Source organism: Chiloscyllium punctatum, chromosome 8 (assembly GCF_047496795.1).
Source record: "Chiloscyllium punctatum isolate Juve2018m chromosome 8, sChiPun1.3, whole genome shotgun sequence".
NCBI lineage: Eukaryota > Metazoa > Chordata > Chondrichthyes > Orectolobiformes > Hemiscylliidae > Chiloscyllium > Chiloscyllium punctatum.
This window is the reverse complement of record NC_092746.1, coordinates 123,005,082-123,029,056: the sequence shown is the minus strand read 5'-3', so window position 1 is coordinate 123,029,056 and position 23,975 is coordinate 123,005,082. Positions and strand designations below refer to the sequence as shown.

The following is a 23,975-nucleotide window of genomic DNA, read 5'->3' as shown; positions in this document are numbered from 1 at the left end:
AGGCTTGGCAGGAAGGATTAGGGAGAACGCAAAGGCGCTTTACTCATTCGTGAGGAATAAGAGAATGATCAGGGAGAAAGTAGGGCCGATCAGGAATTGCGTGTGGGAACTTGTGCGTGGAGTCTAAGCAGATTGGGGAAAGCCCTAAATGAGTTTTTTGCTTTGGTTTTGACTCAGGAAAGAGACCTTGTTGTGAATGAGAACTTTGAGGAGCTGGGATGCAGGCTTGAACAGATCAAGATTGATGAAGTTGATGTACTGGAAATTTTGGCAAACGTTAAATTGATAAGTCCCCAGGGCCAGACCAGATTTATCCCAGGCTGCTCTGGGAAGTGAGAAAGGAGGTTGCTAAGCCACTGGCAAAGATCTTTGCCTTCTCACCCTCCAGGAGGATTGGAGGGAGCCGAATATTCCTCTTTTCAAGAAGAGCAACAGGGAAATCCCTGGCAATTACAGACCAGTTAGTCTTACGTCTGTTATCAGCAAGGTTTTGGAAAGAATTCTGAGGGATAGGATTTATGACTATTTGGCAAAGTATAGCATGATTAAAGGCAGTCAACATGGCTTTGTGTGGGGCAGGTCATGCCTCACAAATCTTATTGAGTTCTTTGAGGGGGTGACAAGACATTTCGACAAGGTCGAACAGTGAATGTGGTGTATGTGGACTTCAGCAAGGCATTTGATAAGGTCCCCCATGGTAGGCTCATTCAGAAGGTCAGGAGGAATGGGTACAGGGAGATTTGGCTATCTGGATTCAGAATTGGCTGGCTGACAGAAGGCAGGGAGTGGTTGTAGATGGAAAGTATTCTGCGAGGAATATTCGGCTCCCTCCAATCCTCCTGGAGGGTGAGAAGGCAAAGATCTTTGCCAGTGGCTTAGCAACCTCCTTTCTCACTTCCCAGAGCAGCCTGGGATAAATCTGGTCTGGCCCTGGGGACTTATCAATTTAACGTTTGCCAAAATTTCCAGTACATCAACTTCATCAATCTTGTGTTGAGTGGGGTCCTGCAGGGCTCTGTTCTTGGGCCTCTGCCCTTTGTAGTTTTTATAAATGACTTGGATGAGGAACTTGAGGGATGGGTTAGTAACTTTGCCGATGACACAAAGGTTGGAGGTCACAGAGAGCTGTGGAGACAGAGTACTTGTGTATATTTAAGGCTGAGAGAGATAGATTTGTGATCAATCAGAGAATCAAGGATTATAGGGAAAATGCATGAAAGAGGACATGGGGAGTTTCGGATCAGCCATAATCCTATTGAATGTGGAGCAGGCTCGAGGGGCCAAATGGCCTGCTCCTGTTCCTAGTTACTATAGTCTTGAAGAAGCCTAAAGGGATTTAGTTAGCTCTGTTGCTGGATGATTAAATCTCTTGTTCTTTTAAATCCCAGAGACACTGTTCAACCCTACGTCAGCTCTGGGATCAATCTGGTGAACTTCCTTTAAACTGCCTCCAATACAAATACATCCCTCCTCAAGTAGGAGGATTAAACCTGTACACAATATGCCAGGTGAAATCTCACTAATGCCTTGTACATTTGCAGTAATACTTCCCCACTTGTATACTCTGTCCCTTTAGCAACTTTTCCACTTTCTTTCTTTATTAACTGCTGTGCCCATTGGCTAATTTTCTGTGTTTCCTACCTGAGGACACCCAGATCCTTCTGAACTGAAGCACAGTGAAGTTTCTTTCTATTTAGGTGATAAATTACCTTTCTAATTCTCTAACTAAAATGGATAACCTCACACTTATCCATGTTAAACTCTGTCTGCCATATTTTGGCCCATTTATTTTAATCTATTCCTATGGCAGGGAGACCAGAATTAAATGTAGTATTTTAAAAGTGGCCTCACCAATGTCCTATACAGCCACAACACAATGTCTCCACTCTGATATATTTTAGAATACTGCGGTCACAATCCTTGTCTCCCTGCTATAGGAAAGATGTTGTTAAACTTGAAAGGGTTCAGGAAAGACTTACAAGGATGTTGCCAGAGTTGGAGGGTTTGAGCTATTGGAAAAGGCTGGGTCTAGTTTCCCTGGAATGGTGGAGGCTGAGGGGTGACCTTATAGAGGTTTATAAAATCATAAAAGGCACGGATAGGGTAAATAGGCAAGGTCTTTTCCCTGGGGTGGGGGAGTCCAGAACTAGAGGGGCACAGGTTTAGAGTGAGAGGGGAAGGATTTAATAGGGATCTGAAGGACTTTTCCATGCAGAGGGTGGTACATGTATGGACCGAGCTGCCAGAGGAAGTGGTGGAGGCTGGTACAATTACAGCATTTAAAAGGCACCTGGATGGGTATATGAGTAGGAAGGGTTTAGAGGGATATGGGCCAAATGCTGACAAATGGGACTAGATTAGGTTGGGATATCTGGACAACATGGATGAGTTGGACTGTAGGGTCGGTTTCTGTGCTGTATCATTTTCTGACTCTAACAACAATTAAAGACTGAGCTTCCATTGGCATCTGAGGTAGAGAATTCTAAAAGTTCCCAACTATCTGAGTAAAAATAAAACTCCCATCTCAGTTCTAAGTGCCTTATTTTACAATTATAACCTGTGGTTCTAGACTCCTAACCGGGGAAACATCCTCACTGCATTTATCTGTCCGTCCCTTTAAGTATTTTGTAAATTTTCAAGGTGGTCACCTCTCATTCTTCAAGAATACAGGCCCATTTTCACAGTCTCACTTCAGAGGACAGTCTCACCTGCCTGGGAACAAGTCTAGTAAACCTCCCTCTATGGCAATAATCTCTTTCCTGAGATAAGACTGAAACTGTGTAGATGTGGTCTAAACAAGCTCTAACACTATTTCCTATGTAATTGACAGTGGTTATACACCATATAAAAGTTCAACTGTCCCCCTGTATAAGTATTAATTACAACCAAGATGGAAAACTAAACTGACCACATATACAAGACCTGCAAGCTGTGGACTACTGCCCAATGCTACTCTGCACCAGATTCACAAGACACACTTAATCTCTTCATTTCTGGATGCAAATAGCTCAGCCTGTCCTTAAATATTGCTTAAACAAAACTCATTTCAAGTCACACTGACCCAGCCAAATATTCTGGCAAGTCATAGAGATGTACAGCATGGTATCCCACCCTTCGATCCAACTCATCCATGCCGACCAGATATCCTAACCTAATCTAGTCCCATTTGCCAGCATTTGGCCCATATCCCTCTAAACCCTTCCTATTCATATACCCATCCAAATGCCTTTTAAATGTTGTAATTGTACCAGCCTCCACCACTTCCTCTGGCAGCTCATTCCAGACACGTACCACCCTCTGTGTGAAAAGGTTGCCCCTTAGGTCCCTTTTAAATCTTTCCCCTCTCACCCTGAGTCGTGTAACTATGGCAGCAGAGAGGTTTTTAAGCTAATAGTTGGGGCAAGGGATCAAATGAGGAGAGAAATAGTAAAGGGAAAGAACAAACTAAGAGAACACAACAGTAATTTGGGTCATGATTGCCACAAAATGACAAAAAAGGAATTTTGACCCAGTGACACTGAAGGAACGACGATATATTTTCAAGTCAGGATGGGAGTGGCTTGGAGGGGAGCTTGTAGGTGGTGGCGTTCCCATGTATCTGCTGTCCCTGTCCTTCTAGATTGAAGTGGTTGTGGCTTTGGAAGTTGTTTAAGAAGAAGCCCTGGTGAATTTCTGGAGTGCATCTTGTAGATAGTACACACTGCTACTACTGAGCATCGGTGATGGAGGGAGTGGATATGGTGCCAATCAAATGGGCTGCTTTGTCCGGGAGGGTGTTGAGCTTCTTGAGTGTTATTGGAGCTGCACTCATCCTGGTAAGTTGGGAGTATTCAATCACACTCCTGACATGAGCTTTGTAGATGGTAGACAGACTTTGGGAGTTAGGAGGTGAGTTATTCATTGCAAGAATCCTTGCATTTTATGACAATACAAAGATAGGTCAGAAAGTAAGTTGTGAAGAGGAGGTTAAAAAGACTACAACAAAATATACAGTGATTAAGTAAGAAAGCAAAACTTTGGGAGGTGAAGTAAAGTATGGGTAAATGTGAACTTGTCCACTTTGGCTGGGAGAATGAGAGAGCAGTCCACTGTTTAACTGGAGAGAGATTGCAGAACTTGGTGGTACAGAGGGACATGGATGTCCTGGTAAATCCATTACAGCTAGTTTACTGGTTCAGCAAGTGATTAGAAAGACAAATGGAATGTTGATATTTATTGCAAGGAGACTGAAATATAAAATTGGGACATTTTACTGGCGCTGCACAGAGCAAAGGTGAGACTATATTTGGAGTACCGCACACAGTTTTGGTCTCCTTATTTAAGAAAAAGGTCTCATTGTTTTAAAAGCAGTTCAGAAAAGATTCACATATCTGATCCCTGGGATGAAGGGCTGGTCATATGAGGAAAGATTAAATAGGTTAGATTTGTAAAAACTGAAAGAACTGTGGATGCTGGAAACCAAAAAATGAAACAGCAGGTCTGGTAGCATCTGTGGAGAGTAATCAAGAGTTAAAATTTCTGATCCAGTAACCGTTTCTTAGGTAGCTAGGAGAAAGTTGCTTTTTATGTAGAGATAGGGTTGGGGGAGGGATAAGGAGTAAATAATAGGTGAAGATAGAGCTCAAAGGGAGAGAAGAACATTTGGACAGTGAGGTTTGTATCCATTACAATTTTCCTCTGTGACCATTCCTCTGATAAACCTCTGAGTATTGTCAAGGGGAATGGCCTCTCAGGGGAAAACAGCAACAGAAATTCCTGGCTCCATAGTTGGATCTGCTGCACATCGGAGGTGCAGAAAGTGTGGAAACGCAAAAGTCATAGGGGATTCAGCTGAAAGGAGAATAGACAGGCATTTCTGTGGCAGCAAATGAGACTCCAGGATGATATGTTGCCTCCCTGGTGCCAAGGTGAAGGAAGTCTCCGAGCAGCCACAGGAGATCCTGGAGGGGGAGGCTGAACAGCCAGTACGAATGGCATCGGTTAAAAAAAAGGGAATGATGCCCTAAATACTGAATATAGGGAGTTGAGAAGCAAGCTGAGAAGTAGGAACACAAAGGTAGTAATCTCAGGATTACAACCAATGCCATGTGCAAATCAGGGTAGAAATAGCAGGAAATATCGATGAACAGGTGGTTAAAGAGGAGTTGTGAGGTGGAGGGTTTCAGATTCCAGGGACATTGGGACCAATTCGGGGGGGGGGGGGGGGGGGGGGGGGGGAGTTGGGACCAGCACAAACTGGACAGGTTACACCCCAGCAGGACCGAGGCTAATGCCTTCGGGGGAGTATTTGCTGGAGTGCTTGAGGACGGTTTAAACTAAATTAGCTGAGGAAGGGGAACCTATACAAGAAGTCAGAGGAAGGCAAATCAAGGACAAAAATTTGAAAGGGAATAAGAGAAGTGAAAAGCAGAGGAATCAAAGCCAAATTCAAAAAGGCTACAGTAACAATTAGTGGGAATTGGACAAGGACATTTTAAAGAAAGCCTTAAGGCATTGTGCCTGAAACACATGGTGCATTTGAAATAAAGTGGATGCAAATCGATGTAAATGACTTTGATATAATTGGGATTATGAGGACATGGCTGCAAGATGTCCAACAATAAGAATAGAACATCAGGAGTATTCAATAGTTAGGAAGGAGAGACAAAAACTGAAAGGGCAGTGAAGTTGTGTTACTGGTTAAAGAGGATATAACTACAATATTGAGGAAAGATATTTGCTCAGACAGTGTAGAATCTGTGTGGGTAAAATTGAGAAATACCATGGGGTAAGAAACATTAGTAAGGATGGTATGTAGACCACCCAAGCTGTATTGGTGATGGTGGGAATGACATTAAACAGAAACTTGAGATGCTGTAAAGGAACATCTGTAATTATGGGTGACTTTAATCTGCATACAGACTGAGTGAGTCAATTAGTCACAATGTCATGAAGGAAGAGTTCCTGGAGCGTCTTCAGGATGGTTTTCTAGACCAATACATTGAGGATTCAGCTAGAGATCAAGCCAACTTAGTGGGTATTACGCAATATGAAAGGAATACTTGGAAAAGAGACCCCTTGGGGATGAGTAACCATAATTTGATAGAATTCTTTGTCAAGATAGAGAGTGAGGCAGTTGATTTTGAGACTCAGACCCAAAATCTACATAAGGGAAACTACGATGGCATGAGGCATAAGCTGGCTATGATGGATTGGAAAATGTAACAGAAAAGAAAGACAGTAGCTATGCAATGGCAAACTTTCAAAGAGCAAGTTGGTGAATTACAAAAACTGTTTACTCCTGACAGACACAAGTGTGGAAAGTGAACAGTGGCCAAACCATCGCTTATGAAGAAAGTTCGAGATAGTATTAAATGCAAAGATGAGACATACAAATTGGCAAGAAAAATACAATAGGTCTGAGGATTAGAACAGTTTAGAAGTCAGCAAAGGATTAAGAAGGTGAAAGAGAGTATGCAAGTAAGCTTGGGAGAACATAAGAACTAACTCTAAAAGTTTCAACAGATCTGTAAAGAGGAAAGGTTTGGTGAAGACTAATGTAAATCCCTTACAGTCAGAAACAGGGAATACAAAATGGGGAACAAAGAAATGACTGACAAACTAACTTCATGCTTCACTTCTGTCTTCACAAAGGGGAAGACAAGTAATGTCACAAAAACGATGAGGATTATAAAGTTTAATGTGGGGGCGGAAACAAAAGTGAAATGGTGTTGAAGAAAGTTATGGGATTAAAGGCTGATAAATCCCCAAAGACTGACGACCTACATCCCAGAATACTTCAGGAAAGAGCCTTAGAAATAATGGATGCATTGGTGGTCATCATCTAAAGGCACAGCAGATTCAATATTATGTGGATAAATGTGAGATTATCCACTTTGGTGGCAAAAATAAGAAGGCAGATAAGTATTTGAATGGTTATACATTGAGACAGGGGAATGAATGTTCAATGAGCTCTGGGTGTCCTCTTACATCAGTTGCTGAAAGTAAGCGTGCAAGTGCAGCAGGCAGTAAGGGAAACAAACTGGGTGTTGGCCGTGTCGAATGGCAGAGCAGCCTCGATGGGCCAAAGGGCCTAATTCGGCTCTTCTATCGTATGGTTGTATGGTCATAGCAAGAGGATTTGAATACAGGATGTCTTGCTGTAGTTATATGGGGCAGTGGTGAGGCCACATCTGGGATACCGCGTGCAATCTTGGTCTGCTGATCTGAAGAAGGATGTTCTTGCTAGAGAGGCCGTGCAGGAAGGTTTACCAGACTGATTTCTGGAATAGTTGGACTGATGTATGAGGAGAAATTAAGTCAGTCAGGATGGAATTCACTACAGTTTAGAAAACTGAGGGGGGAAACTCACAGAAACCTATAAAATTATAACAGGACTAGACAGGGTAACACAGAAAGAATGTTCCAGATGATGGTGGAGTCCAGAACTAGGGGTCATAGTTTAAGGATAAGGGGTAAATATTTTAGGACTGAGAATGGGAGAAAGCTCTTCACCCAGAGTGTGACCTAAGACCTATTTTGCTAGGTTCCAATTCTTTCTCTTACACCTGTTGAAGGAGAGGCTCTGTCCTTGGAAGCCACTTCATTCAAAAGATTGGCAGCAACGGCTCCAGCTCTACAGACAAGGGCAGCAAGTATCTGATAATAAACACGTGGCTACATAATGGCATGGACTGAGCCCTCAATTTTGAAGAATACAGGACAAGCTCTATTAATTAATGATCGTAGCAGGACAATAGAGATGGATAACCAGCAAAGATGTGGAAATGGTTGAGGTTATGATGAGAAATAATAAAGGCAAGAAGTCACTTGTGGGAGTGGGGTATAGGCCCCTTACAGTAACCCCATGGTACAGTGGAGCAGTATACAGTGAAGATATAACAGGAGACTGTCAGAAAGGCAAGGTGATACTCCTGGGAGATCTTCACAAACACATAGACTCGAAACTTCAGCCTAAAAAATGTTGTCTCAAAGTTCATAGAGTTAACTTTGCTATAGTTTCTTAGAACATCATGTCCTGGAGCCAACCAGTGAGTACGTTATACTCGACCTAGGTGTATGCAATGAGAAGCTGCCCCAAAGTTTCAGTGACCATAGTATAATTGAATTTCACTTTCAGTTTGAGGAAGAGAGGAGTGAGTCCAAGATAAGTAGTTTAAATTTGAATGAGGGGCATTAGGTGGGCACGAAAGCAAAGTTGGCTTAAATGCATTGGCAAATGTGGTTAAAGGATGGGGAAATGTAATGACAGACATTTAAGGGGATATTACACAATACACAGAATAGATGCAGTCCAAGAAGTAAAAAAAATTCCAAGGATGGACCCACTCTTTGTGATTAAATAGAAATGTTAAAGATAACATCAAACTAAAAGGAAAAGCATATCATAATCATTGTCAGTGATCACTCGCTCTCTAGTATATTAGCCACCTCGGGAATTCTATATGACTGGTCCTGGGTTCCATTGGACCTTACGTGGCTGATAGGCCTGATCCTCGAGCCAAATCTCCGGCTACACATTTAGCAGCAGTTTCCAGGAGATGGGAGTGGTTGACTTTGTTTTACAGGCCGTAGGTAGATGAGCTCACTGGATGTAGTTTCCCAGCCAGGTTGGTGATGGAACAGACTATTTTTAGAGCACCTTTTCTAGTCTCTACCCCATGCAGGAGTCTGCAGCAGCGTGGATCTTGAAGAGAGCTGCTCAGATGTGAAAAAAGCTACTGAAACACTCTCCTGTTCCTGTTGCAAGAGCAAAACGACTGAGTCAAACTCCATCATCTACATGCCAGTCTAAAACTAGGGACTGCCAGATCCACAATCCTGTTCCGACTACGTTTCACTGCAGGGCTGGTGGTGTGGGTTGCAGGGTGAATCGCTCTAGGTACACTTCTTGTGTAGGACCTCTTTTAATGTGAGAATGCTGTTGCACATCAGTTGACACAAGCTCCAGTGGCAATGAAACCTTGACAACTGGAAGTCTCCGTACTGCTGCAGTCTGAATCCTCTGTCACAACCATTGATATCATGCAAATACTTTCTGCTTGGATCTCCATTGAGGACTTGTTTTGGATTGAACTTTGTATGGTTCCTCCCCTTACTCTAACCTTACTCACAGGCTGGCAGATTCTGGAAAAATGCAGATGTAGCAGGGTTGTTGCTATGGGTGATTTCAACATCCCAATATTGATTGGAACCTCCTTAGTGCAGATGGTTTGGATGGAGCCGTTTTTGTTAGATGTGTTCAGGTGGGTTTCCTTACTCAGTATGTAGACAGGCTGACAAGGGGAGAGGCCATTTTGGATTTGGTGCTCAGCAATGAGCCAGGACAGGTGTCAGATCTCACGGTGGGAGAACACTTTGGTGACAGTGACCACAACTGCCTCACATTTACCATAGTCTTGGAGAGGGAAAGGAGCAGATATTTAATTGGGAAAAAGGAAATTATTACGCTATCAGACAGGAGTTGGGAATTACAGACTGGGAGAGCAATTGTTCCACAGAAAGGCACAACAGACATGTGGAGACTGTTTAAGGAGCAGTTGTTGCGAGTAATGCACAAATTTGTTCCTCAGAGACAGGTAAGATTAAGGAACCTTGGATGACAAGAACAGAGGAGCTTCTCATCAAAAGGAAGAAGGCAGCTCATGTTAGGTGAAGGAAGCAAGGATCTTGCACAGCTTTAGAGGATTACAGGCTTGCTAGAAAGGAGCTCAGAAATGGTCTGAGGAGAGCCAGGAGGGGGCATGAAAAAGGCTTGAGGGGGCATGAATCTTGGAAACAGCAAAGAATAGCCGAAAAAATATTTTTAAAAGGGGAAATGTTAAGATTACAAGAGAAAGCTAACCAGAAATATAAGATCAGGTAGGAGTTATAAATATTCTATAAATATTTAAAGTTAACAATGTTAGCGTTTTCACAGAAGCAGCAATGAATCAGGAAATGGGAGAGAAGGAGAACCTCAGGAAAATCACAATCAACAAAGAAATTGTATGGAGTAAATTGTTGGAGGTGGACAGGTCTAAAAAGAAGTGGCTTGCTTTCATTTTTCCAAACTGCCCTGGTTTGGGGAATGAATTCGGTCAGGCTCCTTGGAACTCCCCATGTTGCAGACACACTGCCACTTGCTGGCTGGGGACAGAATTACAGACTCCATGATGTTATATTCCCTGCTTTTGCTGAAGATTTCAACAGACAGCAAAGTGCAACTGAAGGGGATCCAAGTAAAATAAACAGTCCTCATTCTGAGCAGATCGCTGTCAGATACTGAACAAAAATAAGGTTTATTTTTTCGTCTCTCTCCCCATATTCCCTCTTTTGCTCTCTCTCACCACCCCTCCCTCTTCTCACCCTCCCTTCCTCTCTAACCCATTCTCTCTCTCTTTCCCCTACCTCTTTCTTCCTTTCTCTCTTTCTTCCCCCTCCCTCTCTTCAGCACACACTGCCTCTCCCTGGCTCCCACATTCTCTCCTCACCCTCCCATTCTCCCTCCTGGTTTCCCTCTTCTGCTTTCTTCTTCTCTGCCCCCACCTCGCACTCTCTCTCTCTTCAAAGTTTGGGAGAAGATTAGTAGCTCGGGTGCTCGTTTTTGTGGTCCTGTTCGCCGAGCTGGGAATTTGTTTTGCAAAAGTTTCGTCCCCTGTCTAGGTGACATCCTCAGTGCTTGGGAGCCTCCTGTGAAGCGCTTCTGTGCTGTTTCCTTCGGCATTTATAGTGGCCTGTCTCTGCCGCTTCCGGTTGTCAGTTCCAGCCGTCCGCTGTAGTGGCCGGTATATTGGGTCCAGGTCGATGTGTTTGTTGATAGAGTCTGTGGATGAGTGCCATGCCTCTAGGAATTCCCTGGCTGTTCTCTGTTTGGCTTGCCCTATAATGGTAGTGTTGTCCCAGTCAAATTCATGTTGCTTGTCATCTGCGTGTGTGGCTACTAAGGATAGCTGGTCGTGTCGTTTCGTGGCTAGTTGGTGTTCATGGATACGGATCGTTAGCTGTCTTCCTGTTTGTTCTATGTAGTGTTTTGTGCAGTCCTTGCATGGGATTTTGTACACTACATTGGTTTAGCTCATGTTGGGTATCGGGTCCTTTGTTCTGATGAGTTGTTGTCTGAGAGTGGCTGTTGGTTTGTGTGCTGTTATGAGTCCTAGTGGTCGCAGTAGTCTGGCTGTCAGTTCGGAAATGCTCCTGATGTATGGTAGTGTGGCTAGTCCTTTGGGTTGCGGCATGTCCTCGTTCCGTTGTCTTTCCCTTAGGCATCTGTTGATGAAATTGCGGGGGTATCCATTTTTGGCGAATACCTTGTATAAGTGTTCTTCTTCCTCCTTTTGCAGTTCTGGTGTGCTGCAGTGTGTTGTGGCCCTTTTGAATAGTGTCTTGATGTAACTTCTTTTGTGTGTGTTGGGGTGGTTGCTTTCATAGTTTAGGACTTGGTCTGTGTGTATGGCTTTCCTGTAAACCTTTGTGGTGAATTCTCCGTTCGGTGTTCTCTGTACCATCACGTCTAGGAATGGGAGTTGGTTGTCCTTTTCTTCTCTCTAGTGAATTGGATTCCTGTGAGTGTGGCATTGATGATCTGGTGTGTGTTCTCTTATTTCTGTGTTTTTAATTATTACAAAGGTGTCATTCACATATCTGACCCAGAGTTTAGGTTGAATTTGCGGTAAGACTGTTTGTTCTAACTTTTGCATTACTGCTTCTGCTATGAGTCCAGAGATGGGTGAGCCCATGGGTGTTCCGTTGATTTGTTCGTATATCTGGTTGTTGAATGTGAAGTGTGTTGTGAGGCACAAGTCCAGTAGTTTAAGTATGCCGTCTTTGTTGATAGGTTCAATGTCCAGTTGTCTGTTCTGTATATCCAGCAGGTTGGCTATTGTTTCTCTGGCTAGGGTTTTGTCGATAGAGGTGAACAGTGCCGTTACATCGAATGAGACCATAGTTTCTTCCTTGTCTATGTGTATATTTCTGATGATGTCCAAGAATTCCTGTGTCGACTACAACCACAGGGACGCCAAGACAGCAGACTTCCTAGCAGCACTAGAATGCACATTCAGGAACAATGGACTGACAGAAGAGACACAACAAACAGTGAGACAAAGTATCGTACCTCTGATAACAAGAAAAAGACAAACACATAACCTCAACACCAAGAAGAGGGAAGCACTAAAATCACTAAGAAACGATAAGAACATAATCATACTACCAGCAGACAAAGGCAGAATGACGGTCATCCAAAAAGCACAACTACTTGCAGATACCAACACCTACCAAAAGAGGGAGTTTGACCCCACCCCACAGCTCACCAATAGGATAAACAACACACTGAGGAACCTACAAAAAAACGGACAGATAACCAGGTCTGACCTACAAAGAATGAAACCTGAAAGCAACAACACCCCCAGATTCTATGGACTACCCAAAGTGCACAAACCAGACATCCCACTCAGACCAATAGTATCACTACCAGGGACACCATCACACAAACTGGCCAAAGAACTACAGCAGAAACTGAAACACCTGATCAGCGGATCCAGACAATCTATACAATCAACACAGGAATTCTTGAACATCATCAGAAATATACACATAGACAAGGACGAAACTATGGTCTCATTCAATGTAACGGCACTGTTCACCTCTATCGACAAAACCCTAGCTAGAGAAACAATAGCTAACCTGCTGGACATACAGAACAGACAACAGGACATTGAACCTATCAACAAAGACGGCATACTTAAACTACTGGACTTGTGCCTCACAACACATTTCACATTCAACAACCAGATATACGAACAAATCAACGGAACACCCATGGGCTCACCCATCTCTGGACTCATAGCAGAAGCAGTAATGCAAAGGTTAGAACAAACAGTCTTACCGCAAATTCAACCCAAACTCTGGGTCAGATATGTGAATGACACCTTTGTAATAATTAAAAACACAGAAATAGAGAACACACACCAGATCATCAATGCCACACTCACAGGAATCCGATTCACTAGAGAGGAAGAAAAGGACAACCAACTCCCATTCCTAGATGTGATGGTACAGAGAACACCGAACGGAGAATTCACCACAAAGGTATACAGGAAAGCCACACACACAGACCAAATCCTAAACTACGAAAGCAACCACCCCAACACACACAAAAGAAGTTACATCAAGACACTATTCAAAAGGGCCACAACACACTGCAGCACACCAGAACTGCAAAAAGAGGAAGAGGAACACCTATACAAGGTATTCGCCAAAAATGGATACCCTCACAATTTCATCAACAGATGCCTAAGGGAAAGACAACGGAACGAGGACATGCCGCAGCCCAAAGGACTAGCCACACTACCATACATCAGGAGCATTTCCGAACTGACAGCCAGACTACTGCGACCACAAGGACTCATAACAGCACACAAACCAACAGCCACTCTCAGACAACAACTCACCAGAACGAAGGACCCGATACCCAACATGAGCAAAACCAATGTAGTGTACAAAATCCCATGCAAGGACTGCACAAAACACTACATCGGACAAACAGGAAGACAGTTAACGATCCGTATCCATGAACACCAACTAGCCACGAAACGACACGACCAGCTATCCTTAGTAGCCACACACGCAGATGACAAGCAACATGAATTCGACTTGGACAACACTACCATTATAGGGCAAGCCAAACAGAGAACAAGCCAGGGAATTCCTAGAGGCATGGCACTGATCCACAGACTCTATCAACAAACACATCGACCTGGACCCAATATACCAGCCACTACAGCGGACAGCTGGAACTGACAACCGGAAGCGGCAGAGACAGGCCACTATGAATGCCGGAGGAAACAGCACAGAAGCGCTTCACAGGAGGCTCCCAAGCACTGAGGATGTCACCTAGACTGGGGACGAAACGTTTGCAAGACAAATTCCCAGCTCGGCGAACAGAACCACAACTCTCTCTCTCTCTCTCCTCTCCCTCTCTTGCCCCTCCCTCAATCTCATCATGGCCTCTTTCTGTCTCTCCATCCTGCTACATCTCTCCCCTTCTCTCTCTCTGTCCATTCCTCTTCCTACATCTCTCCCACTTCCTCAACTCCACCTCCTGGTTCCCTCTCCCCAACTCCCTAGCCGACCCAGCACTCCCTCTCACAACCCCCCTTTTTCTCCCCCTTCCTCTCTCTTCACTCTCTATATTTTTCTTCAACTCCTTCTCCCCCTCTATATCTCTCTACCTATCTCTCTCTCCCCACACCCACTTTTCCTCATTCTCTCGCTCTCAATCCCTGTTTATCTCTTCATCTCTTTCACCCTCTTTATCTCCCTTTCTCACTCTCTCACTCTCACCCTCTTTATCTCCCTTCCTCACTATCTCTCCCCTCTTTATCCTCCTCATTCTCCCTCACCCTCTTTATCTCCGTTCCTCACTCTCTCTCCCCCTCTTTATTTCCCTTCCTCGCTCTCTCTCCCCTTCATCTCCCTCACTCTCTCTCCCCCTCTTTATCACCCTTCCTCACACTCTCTCTCCCCCTCTTTATCATCTTCATCACTCTCTCTCCCCCTCTTTATCTCCCTTCCTCACTCTCTCTCTCAACCTCTTTATCTCCTTTCCTCACTCTCTCTCCCCCTCTTTATCTCCCTTCCTCACTCTCGCTCCCCCTCTTTATCTCACGCTCCCTACCCCTCTTTATCTCCCTTCCTCACTCTCTCTCTCCCCCACTTTATCTCCCTCACTCTCTCCCCCTCTTTATCTCCCTTCCACACTCTCTCTCTCAACCTCTTTATCTCCTTTCCTCACTCTCTCTCCCCCTCTTTATCTCCTTTCATCACTCTTTCTCCCCCTCTTTATCTCACTCTCTTTCTCCCTCTTTTCTCATGTCCTCACATTCTCACTCCCCCCTTTATCTCCCTTCCTCAATCTCTCTCTCCCCCTCTTTATCTCCCTTCCTCACTCTCTCTCTCCCCCTCTTTATCTCCCTTCCTCACACTCTCTCTCTTCCCCTCTTTATCTCCCATCCTCACTCTCTCTCTCCCCCTCTTTATCTCCCTTCCTCACTCACTCTCTCCCCCTTTTTATCTCCCTTCCTCACCCACTCTCTCCCCCTTTTTATCTCCCTTCCTCACCCACTCTCTTCCCCTCTTTATCTCCCATCCTCACTCTCTCTCTCCCCCTCTTTATCTCCCTTCCTCACCCACTCTCTTCCCCTTTATCTCCCATCCTCACTCTCTCTCTCCCCCTCTTTATCTCCCTTCCTCACCCACACTCTCTCCGCCTCTTTATCTCCCATCCTCACTCTCTCTCCCCCTCTTTATCTCCCTTCCTCACTCTCTCTTTCCCCCTCTTTAACTCTCTTCCTCACAGTCTCTCTCCCCCTTTTTAACTCACTTCCTCACTCTCTATGCCCCTCTTTATCTCCCTTCATCACACTCTATCTCCCCCTCTTTATCTATCTTCGTCACTTTCTCTCTCTCCCCCTCTTTATCTGCCTCCCTCTCTCTCTCCCCCTTCTTATCTCCCTTTCTCACTCTCTCTCTTCCCCACTCTATCTCCCTTCCTCACTCTCTTTCTCCCCCTCTTTATCTCACTTTCTCAACTCTCTCTCCGCCTCTTTATCTCCCTTCCTCACACTCTCTCTCTACCCCTCTTTATCTCCCTTCCTCAATCTCTCTCTCCCCCCCTTTATCTCCCTTCCTCACACTCTCTCTCTCTTCCCCTCTTTATCTCCCATCCTCACTCTCTCTCTACCCCTCTTTATCTCCCTTCCTCAATCTCTCTCTCCCCCCCCTTTATCTCCCTTCCTCAATCTCTCTCTCCCCCTCTTTATCTCCCTTCCTCACTCTCTCTCTCCCCCTCTTTATCTCCCTTCCTCACCCACTCTCTCCCCCTCTTTATCTCCCTTCCTCACTCTCCCTCTCAACCTCTTTATCTCCTTTCCTCACTCTCTCTCCCCCTCTTTATCTCCCTTCCTCACTCTCGCTCCCCCTCTTTATCTCACGCTCCCTACCCCTCTTTATCTCCCTTCCTCACTCTCTCTCTCCCCCACTTTATCTCCCTCACTCTCTCTCCCCCTCTTTATCTCCCTTCCTCACTCTCTCTCTCAACCTCTTTATCTCCTTTCCTCACTCTCTCTCCCCCTCTTTATCTCCCTTCCTCACTCTCGCTCCCCCTCTTTATCTCACGCTCCCTACCCCTCTTTATCTCCCTTCCTCACTCTCTCCCTCTCTTTATCTCCCTTCCTCACCCACTCTCTCCCCCTCTTTATCTCCCTTCCTCACCCACTCTCTTCCCCTCTTTATCTCCCATCCTCACTCTCTCTCTCCCCCTCTTTATCTCCCTTCCTCACCCACACTCTCTCCGCCTCTTTATCTCCCATCTTCACTCTCTCTCTCCCCCTGTTTATCTCCCTTCCTCACTCTCTCTTTCCCCCTCTTTAACTCTCTTCCTCACAGTCTCTCTCCCCCTTTTTAACTCACTTCCTCACTCTCTCTGCCCCTCTTTATCTCCCTTCATCACACTCTATCTCCCCCTCTTTATCTATCTTCGTCACTTTCTCTCTCTCCCCCTCTTTATCTGCCTCCCTCTCTCTCTCCCCCTTCTTATCTCCCTTTCTCACTCTCTCTCTCCCCCTCTTTATCTCCCTTCCTCACTCTCTTTCTCCCCCTCTTTATCTCACTTTCTCAACTCTCTCTCCGCCTCTTTATCTCCCTTCCTCACACTCTCTCTCTACCCCTCTTTATCTCCCTTCCTCAATCTCTCTCTCCCCCTCTTTATCTCCCTTCATCACTCTCTCCCTCTCTCTATCTCCCTTCATTACACTCTCTCTCTTTATCTCCCTTCATCACTCTCTCTCTCTCTCCCTCTCTTTATCCACCCTTCCCCACTCTCTCTCCTCCTTGCTTTATCTCCCTTCCTCACTCTCTCCCCTTCTCTCTATCTCACTGCATCACACTCTCTCTCCCCCTCTTTATCTCCCTTCCTCACTCTCTCTCCCCCTCTTTATCTCCTTTCCTCACTCTCTCTCCCCCTCTTTATCTCCCTTCCTCACTCGCTCCCCCCTTTATCTCCCTTCCTCACTCTCTACCCCCCTTTTTCTCCCTTCCTCACTCTCTCCCCCCCTTTTTCTCCCTTCCTCACTCTTTCTCCCCCCTTTTTTCTCCCTTCCTCACTCTCTCTCCCACCTTTATCTCCCTTTCTCACTCTCTCTCCCCCCTTTATCTCCCTTTCTCACTCTGTCTCCCTCTCTTTATCTCCTTCCTCACTCTCTCTCCCCCTCTTTATCTCCTTTCCTCACTCTCTCTTTCCGTGTCTTTATCTCATTTCCTCACATTCTCTCTCCCCCTCTTTATCTCCCTCCCTCACTCTCTCTTTCCGTGTCTTTATCTCATTTCCTCACATTCTCTCTCCCCCTCTTTATCTCCCTCCCTCACTCTCTCTCCCCCCTTTATCTCCCTTTCTCACTCTGTCTCCCTCTCTTTATCTCCTTCCTCACTCTCTCTCCCCCTCTTTATCTCCTTTCCTCACTCTCTCTTTCCGTGTCTTTATCTCATTTCCTCACATTCTCTCTCCCCCTCTTTATCTCCCTCCCTTACTGTCTCTCCCTCTCTCTATCTCACTTGCTCACTCTCTCTCTCTCTCTGTCCCCCCTCTTTGTCTCCCTTCCTCACTCTCTCTCCCCCTCTTTATCTCTTTCATCACTCTCTCTCCCCCCTTTATCTCCCTTCCTCACTCTCTTTCCCCCTCTTTATCTCCCTTCCTCTCTTTATCTCCCTTCCTCACTCTCTCCCCTTCTCTCTATCTCACTGCATCACACTCTCTCTCCCCCTCTTTATCTCCCTTCCTCACTCTCTCTCCCCCTCTTTATCTCCTTTCCTCACTCTCTCCCCCTCTTTATCTCCCTTCCTCACTCGCTCCCCCCTTTATCTCCCTTCCTCACTCTCTCCCCCCCTTTTTCTCCCTTCCTCACTCTTTCTCCCCCCTTTTTTCTCCCTTCCTCACTCTCTCTCCCACCTTTATCTCCCTTTCTCACTCTCTCTCCCCCCTTTATCACTCTGTCTCCCTCTCTTTATCTCCTTCCTCACTCTCTCTCACCCTCTTTACCTCCCTTCCTCACTCTCTCTTCCTCTCTTTATCTCCTTCCTCACTCTCTCTCCCCCTCTTTATCTCCCTTCCTCACTCTCTCTCCTCCTCTTTATATCCCTTCATCACTCTCTCTCTCCCCCTCTTTATATCCCTTCATCACTCTCTCTCTCCCCCTCTTTATCTCCTTTCCTCACTCTCTCTCCCCCTCTTTATCTCCTTTCCTCACTCTCTCTCCCCCTCTTTATCTCCCTTCCTCACTCGCTCCCCCCCTTTATCTCCCTTCCTCACTCTTTCTCCCCCCTTTTTTCTCCCTTCCTCACTCTTTCTCCCCCCTTTTTTCTCCCTTCCTCACTCTCTCTCCCCCTTTTTATCTCCCTTCCTCACTCTCTCTCCCCCCTTTATCTCCCTTTCTCACTCTGTCTCCCTCTTTATGACCCTTCCTCACTCTCTCTCCCCCTCTTTACCTCCCTTCCTCACTCTCTCTCCCCCCTTTATCTCCCTTTCTCACTCTGTCTCCCTCTTTATGACCCTTCCTCACTCTCTCTCCCCCTCTTTACCTCCCTTCCTCACTCTCTCTTCCTCTCTTTATCTCCTTCCTCACTCTCTCTCCCCCTCTTTATCTCCCTTCCTCACTCTCTCTCCCTCTTTATCTCCCTTCATCACTCTCTCTCCTCCTCTTTATATCCCTTCATCACTCTCTCTCTCTCCCCCTCTTTATCTCCATTCCTCACTCTCTTGCCCACTCTTTATATCCCTTCTCACACTCTCTCTCCGCCTCTATCTCCCTTCCGCACTCTCTCTCCCCCTCTTTATCTCCCTTCCTCACTCTCTCTCTCCCCCTCTTTATCTCCCTTCCTCACTCTCTCTCTCCCCCTCTTTATCTCCCTTCCTCACTCTCTCTCCCCCTCTTTATCTCCTTTCATCACTCTCTCTCTCTCTCTTTATCTCCCTTCCTCACTCTATATCCCCTTATTTAGCTCCATTCCTCACTCTCTCTCCCACTCTTTATATCCCTTCTCACACTCTCTCCGCCTCTTTATCTCCCTTCCGCACTCTCTCCCCCTCTTTATCTCCCTTCCTCATTCTCTCTCCCCCTCTTTATCTCCCTTCCTCACTCTCTCCCCCTCTTTATCTCCTTTCATCACTCTCTCTCCCACTCTTTATCTCCCTTCCTCACTCTATCTCCCCATTTATCTGCCTTCCTCACACTCTCTCTCACCCTCTTTATCTCCCTTCCTCACTCTCTCTCTTTATCTCTCTTCCTCACTCTCTCTCTTTATCTCCCTTCCTCACTCTCTCCCCCTCTTCATCTCCCTTCCTCACTCTCTCTCTCTATCTTTATGCATTTTTACAGCGCGGTGAGGAGAGGGCAGAGAGAATGAGGGTTGCCAGGCAGGGTCAGTTTTCCCACTTCAAAATGGACTTACTTCCGGAGTCCAGCCTCCATTTTTACAGAGCGACAAGGAGAGAGGACCGAGAGAGGCGAGGGCTGCTGGGAAGGCAGAGTGCAAGAACTGTTTTTAAAGGAGCAGCAGAGGGAGAGGCCACAGCAAGGCGTAAAGGACTGCTGCTGAGTATATATTTGATTCCAGAGGCACTACACATGTTTCCCACCTGTCCTCCTCCTCTAACCAAAAACAAAAGGACGCTCGTGTGTTGCGAAGGTAAGGCGTTTCAATTGATATTTCTTGTGCATCATGTGATAGATTAAAAGTTTACTGTTAGTTGGTTAACTGAATAAGACCATAGCCAAGTACTAGAAATTATTTAACTCATAAATTTGTTTAAATTAATTAAATAAGTAGAGATGGCTGGACAGGTGAGGTGCTGTAGCTGTATGATGTGGGAGCTGGCTGATCTCATTGTGAACGGCAGTGACCACATCTGCAGCAAGTGATGATTGCTGGAAAAACTCCAGATCAGAATTGATGATCTGGAATCTAAGCTTCAAACACTGCGGCACATCCGGGAGGGGGAGAGTTACCTGGATGCTTTGTTTCAGGAGGCAGTCACACCCAGTAGATTAAGTCATTCAAACTCAGTTAATAATCAGGGACAACAGGTAAGTGAGGCAGGTAGGGGGATTCTGAGTACAGGAGTGGAGGATCCTCAGCCCCTGACCTTGTCCAACGGGTATGAGATTCTTGCCCCCTGTGAGGATGAGGAAGAGGGCTGTGGACAGGATGAGCCAGCTGACCACGGCACCATGGTGCAGAAGGCCTCTCAAGAGGGGAGGGGGAGCAAAAAGTAGTTGTTATAGGGGATTCTATAACTAGGGGGACAGATAGTATCCTGTGCGAGCCGGATTGGGAGTCCCGCAAGATGTGTTGCCTGCCCAATGCCAGGGTGCAGGGCATCTCTGACTGGCTTGAAAGGATATTGAGTGGGAGGGAGCGGATCCAGTTGTTGTGGTCCATGTTGACACTAACAACATAGGCAAAGCTAGAAAGAAGGACCTGTTTTGGGACTATCAAGCACCAGGAAGGAAATTGAAGAACAGGTTCTCGAGGGTCTTAATCTCTGGATTACTGCTCAAGCCACGTGCTAATTGGCATAGGGGTAAGAAAATTAGGGAAGTAAACACGTGGCTAAGAGATTGGTGTGGGAAAGAGGGATTCCAATTTCATGGGACATTGGCATCAGTTTTGGAACCGGGGGGATCTGTATACCAATGGAACGGTCTCCACCTGAACCGATCTGGAACCAGTGTTCTGGCGAAAAGGGTAAATCGGGTGGTCACTGGGACTTTAAACTTGTGAATCGGAGGGAAGGGAAAGTGACAGGGAGTATGGAATAAAGTAGAAAGATAAACACCAGGTTGCCATGTATGCAGGGTTTATATTCAAGGCAGACTAGGAACAAAGCAAAAAGGAAAGATAACTTAAGACATATTACAAGAGATGCTGGAAATCATGAGGATAAGAAAAATAGCATTAATTCACTTTACCCAAACGCTCATAGTATTTGTAACAAAGTAGATGAATTAATGGTACAAATTATCATGAATGATTATGATGTGGTAGGCATCACAGAGGTGTTGTTGTAGGGGGTTCAGGACTGGCAGTTAAACATCCAAGGATTTACAAATCATTGTAAAGACAGGGAAGTAGGCAGAGAATGGTGGGGTTGCCTTGTTAATTAAGAATGAAATTAAATCTATGGCACTAAATGACATAGGGTCAGATGATGTGGAATCTGTGCGGGTGGAGTTGAGGAACCACAAAGGAAAGAAAACCATAACGCGAATTACGTACAGACCTCCTAACAGTGGTCAGGACCAGGGGCACAAGATGTACCAGGAAATAGATAGGGCATGTCAGAAAGGTAAGGACCCAGTGATCATGGGGGGACTTAAATATGCAGGTGGACTGGGTGAATAATGTTGCCGGTTGATCCAAAGAAAGGGAATTCATGGAATGCTTACAGGATGGGACAGCTTTTGGGACAGCTTGTGATGGAGCCCTCAACTGAGCAGGCTATTCTGGACTAAGTGCGATGTTATCAGCCAGACTTTATAAAAGATCTTAAGGTAAGGGAATAGTTAGGAGGCAACAATCATAATATGTGTTCGGATTAGAGAGGTGCTGGAAAAACACAGTAGGTCAGGCAGCATCTGAGGAGCAGGAAAATTGACATTTCGGGCAAAAGCCCTTCATCAGGAAGAGAGGCAGGAAGCCTCCAGGTTGGAGAGGTAAATTGGGGTGGGGGGAGAGAATGGGGCTGGGGAGAAGGTAGCAAAGAGTACAATAGGTGAATGGGGGTGGGGATGGAGGTGATAGGTCAGAGAGGGGGGTGGGTGAAAGTAGCAAAGAGTACCATAGGTGAATGGGGGTGGGGATGGAGGTGATTGGTCAGGGGGGAGGGTGGAGTGGATAGGTGGGAAGGGAGATTGGCAGGAAGGACAGGTCATGAGGACACTGCTGAGCTGGAAGGTTGGAACTGGGGTAAGCGGGGGGGAAGGGAAATGAGGAAACTGGTGAAGTCCACATTGAAGCCCTGGTGTTGAAGTGTTCTGAGGCGGAAGATAAGGCATCTTCCTCCAGGCGTCGGGTGGTGAGGGAGGGCGGTGGAGGAGACCCAGGACCTGCATGTCCTCGGCAGAGTGGGAGGGGGAGTTGAAATGTTGGGCCACGGGGGGGGGGTTGATTGGTGCAGTGTCCAAGAGATGTTTCCTACAGCGATCTGCGAGGAGGCGTCCAGTTTCCCCAATGTAGAGGAGACCGCATCAGGAGCAACGGATACAATAAATGATATTAGTGGATGTGCAGGTGAAACCTTGATGGATGTGGAAGGCTCCTTTGGGGCCTTGGATGGAGGTGAGGGAGGAGGTGTGGGTGCAGGTTTTGCAATTCCTGTGGTGGTAGGGGAGGATGCCAGGATGGGAGGGTAGGTTGTTGTGGGGCATGAACCTGACCAGGTGGTCATGGAGGGAATGATTTTTGTGGAAAGCGGAAATGGGTGGGGAGGGAAATATATCCCTGGTGGTGGGGTCCGTTTGGAGTTGGCAGAAATGTCAGCGGATGATGCAGCTTATGTGAAGGTTGGTAGGGTGGAAGGTGAGCACCAGGGGGGTTCTGTCCTTGTTACGGTTGGAGGGTTGCAGTTTGAGGGCGGAGGTGCGGGATGTGGATGAGATGCGTTGAACAGCATCCTTAACCACGGGGGAAGGGAAATTACAGTCTCTAAAGAAGGAGGCCGTCTGGTGTGTTCTGTGGTGGAACTGGTCCTCCTGGGAGCAGATATGGCAGAGGCGGAGGAATTGGATAGCATTTTTACAGGAGGTAGGGTGGGAAGAGGTGTAATCCAGGTAGCTGTGGCAGTCGATGGGTTTGTAAACAATGTCAGTGTCAAGTTGGTCATCATTAATGGACATGGAGAGGTCCAGGGAGGGGAGAGAGGTGTCAGAGATGGTCCAGGTGAATTTAAGATCGGGATGGAATGTGTTGGTGAAGTTGATGAATTGCTCAACCTCCTCATGGGAGCATGAGGTGACGCCGATGCAGTCATCAATGTAGCTGAGGAAAAGGCTTCTGCCTAACGATCATAATATGGTAGAGTTCAGTCTGCAGTTGGAAAGAGAGAAGGCAAAATCAGATGTAATGGTATTACAGTTAAATAAAAGTAATTACAGGGGCATGAGAGAGGAACTGATGAAAATCGACTGGAAGCAGAGCCTAGTGGGGAAAACAGTAGAGCAACAATGGCAGGGAAGTGATTGCTGGGCCTCTTGTTGAGATATTTGTATCATTGATAGTCACAGGTGAGGTGCCAGAAGACTAGAGGTTGGCTAATGTGGTGCCACTGTTTAAGAAGGGTGGTAAGGACAAGCCAGGGAACTATAGACCAGTGAGCCTGACATCAGTGATGGGCAAGTTGTTGGAGGGAATCCAGAAGGACAGGACGTACATGTATTTGGAAAGGCAGTCAACATGGCTTTGTCTGTGGGAAATTGTGTCTCACAAACTTGATTGAGTTTTGTGAAGAACAAAGAGGATTGATGAAGGCAGAGCGGCAGATGTGCTCTATATGGACTTCAGTAAGGCATTCCACAAGGTTATGGGAGACTGGTTAGCAAGTTTAGAGCTCACAGAATAGAGGGGAACTAGACATTTGGATACAGAACTGGCTCAAAGGTAGAAGACAGGGTTGTTTTTCAGACTGGAGGCCTGTAACCAGTGGAGTGCCACAAGGATCAGTGCTGGGTCCACTACTTTTCGTCATTTATATAAATGATTTGGATGTGAACATAGGAGGTACAGTTAGTAAGTTTGCAGATGACACCAAAATTGGAGGTGTAGTGGACAACGAAGAAGGTTACCTCAGATTAACAAAGAGAGAAATAAGGAAGGAGAGCCTCACAGGAGGCTGCTGAGTAAGATGAGGACCCATGGTGTTTGAGGTGAGCTACTAAGATGGATTG

General features: G+C 46.0%; 2 protein-coding genes across 2 annotated transcripts in view; one reads left to right on the top strand and one right to left on the bottom strand.

The window, feature by feature from the left end:
* bmb (brambleberry) overlaps positions 1-23,975 on the bottom strand; it is a 105,876-nt gene that overhangs the window by 9,533 nt on the left and 72,368 nt on the right. The gene's annotated exons all lie outside the window — the stretch shown is intronic.
* Positions 19,656-23,975, top strand: part of LOC140480870 (GDP-L-fucose synthase-like) — a 33,186-nt gene continuing 28,866 nt past the window's right edge. The window contains exon 1 of the mRNA XM_072576406.1: positions 19,656-19,719. Within this exon, the coding sequence (XP_072432507.1) occupies positions 19,659-19,719 (61 nt within the window). The 5' untranslated portion in view covers positions 19,656-19,658. The remainder of the gene's footprint in view (positions 19,720-23,975) is intronic.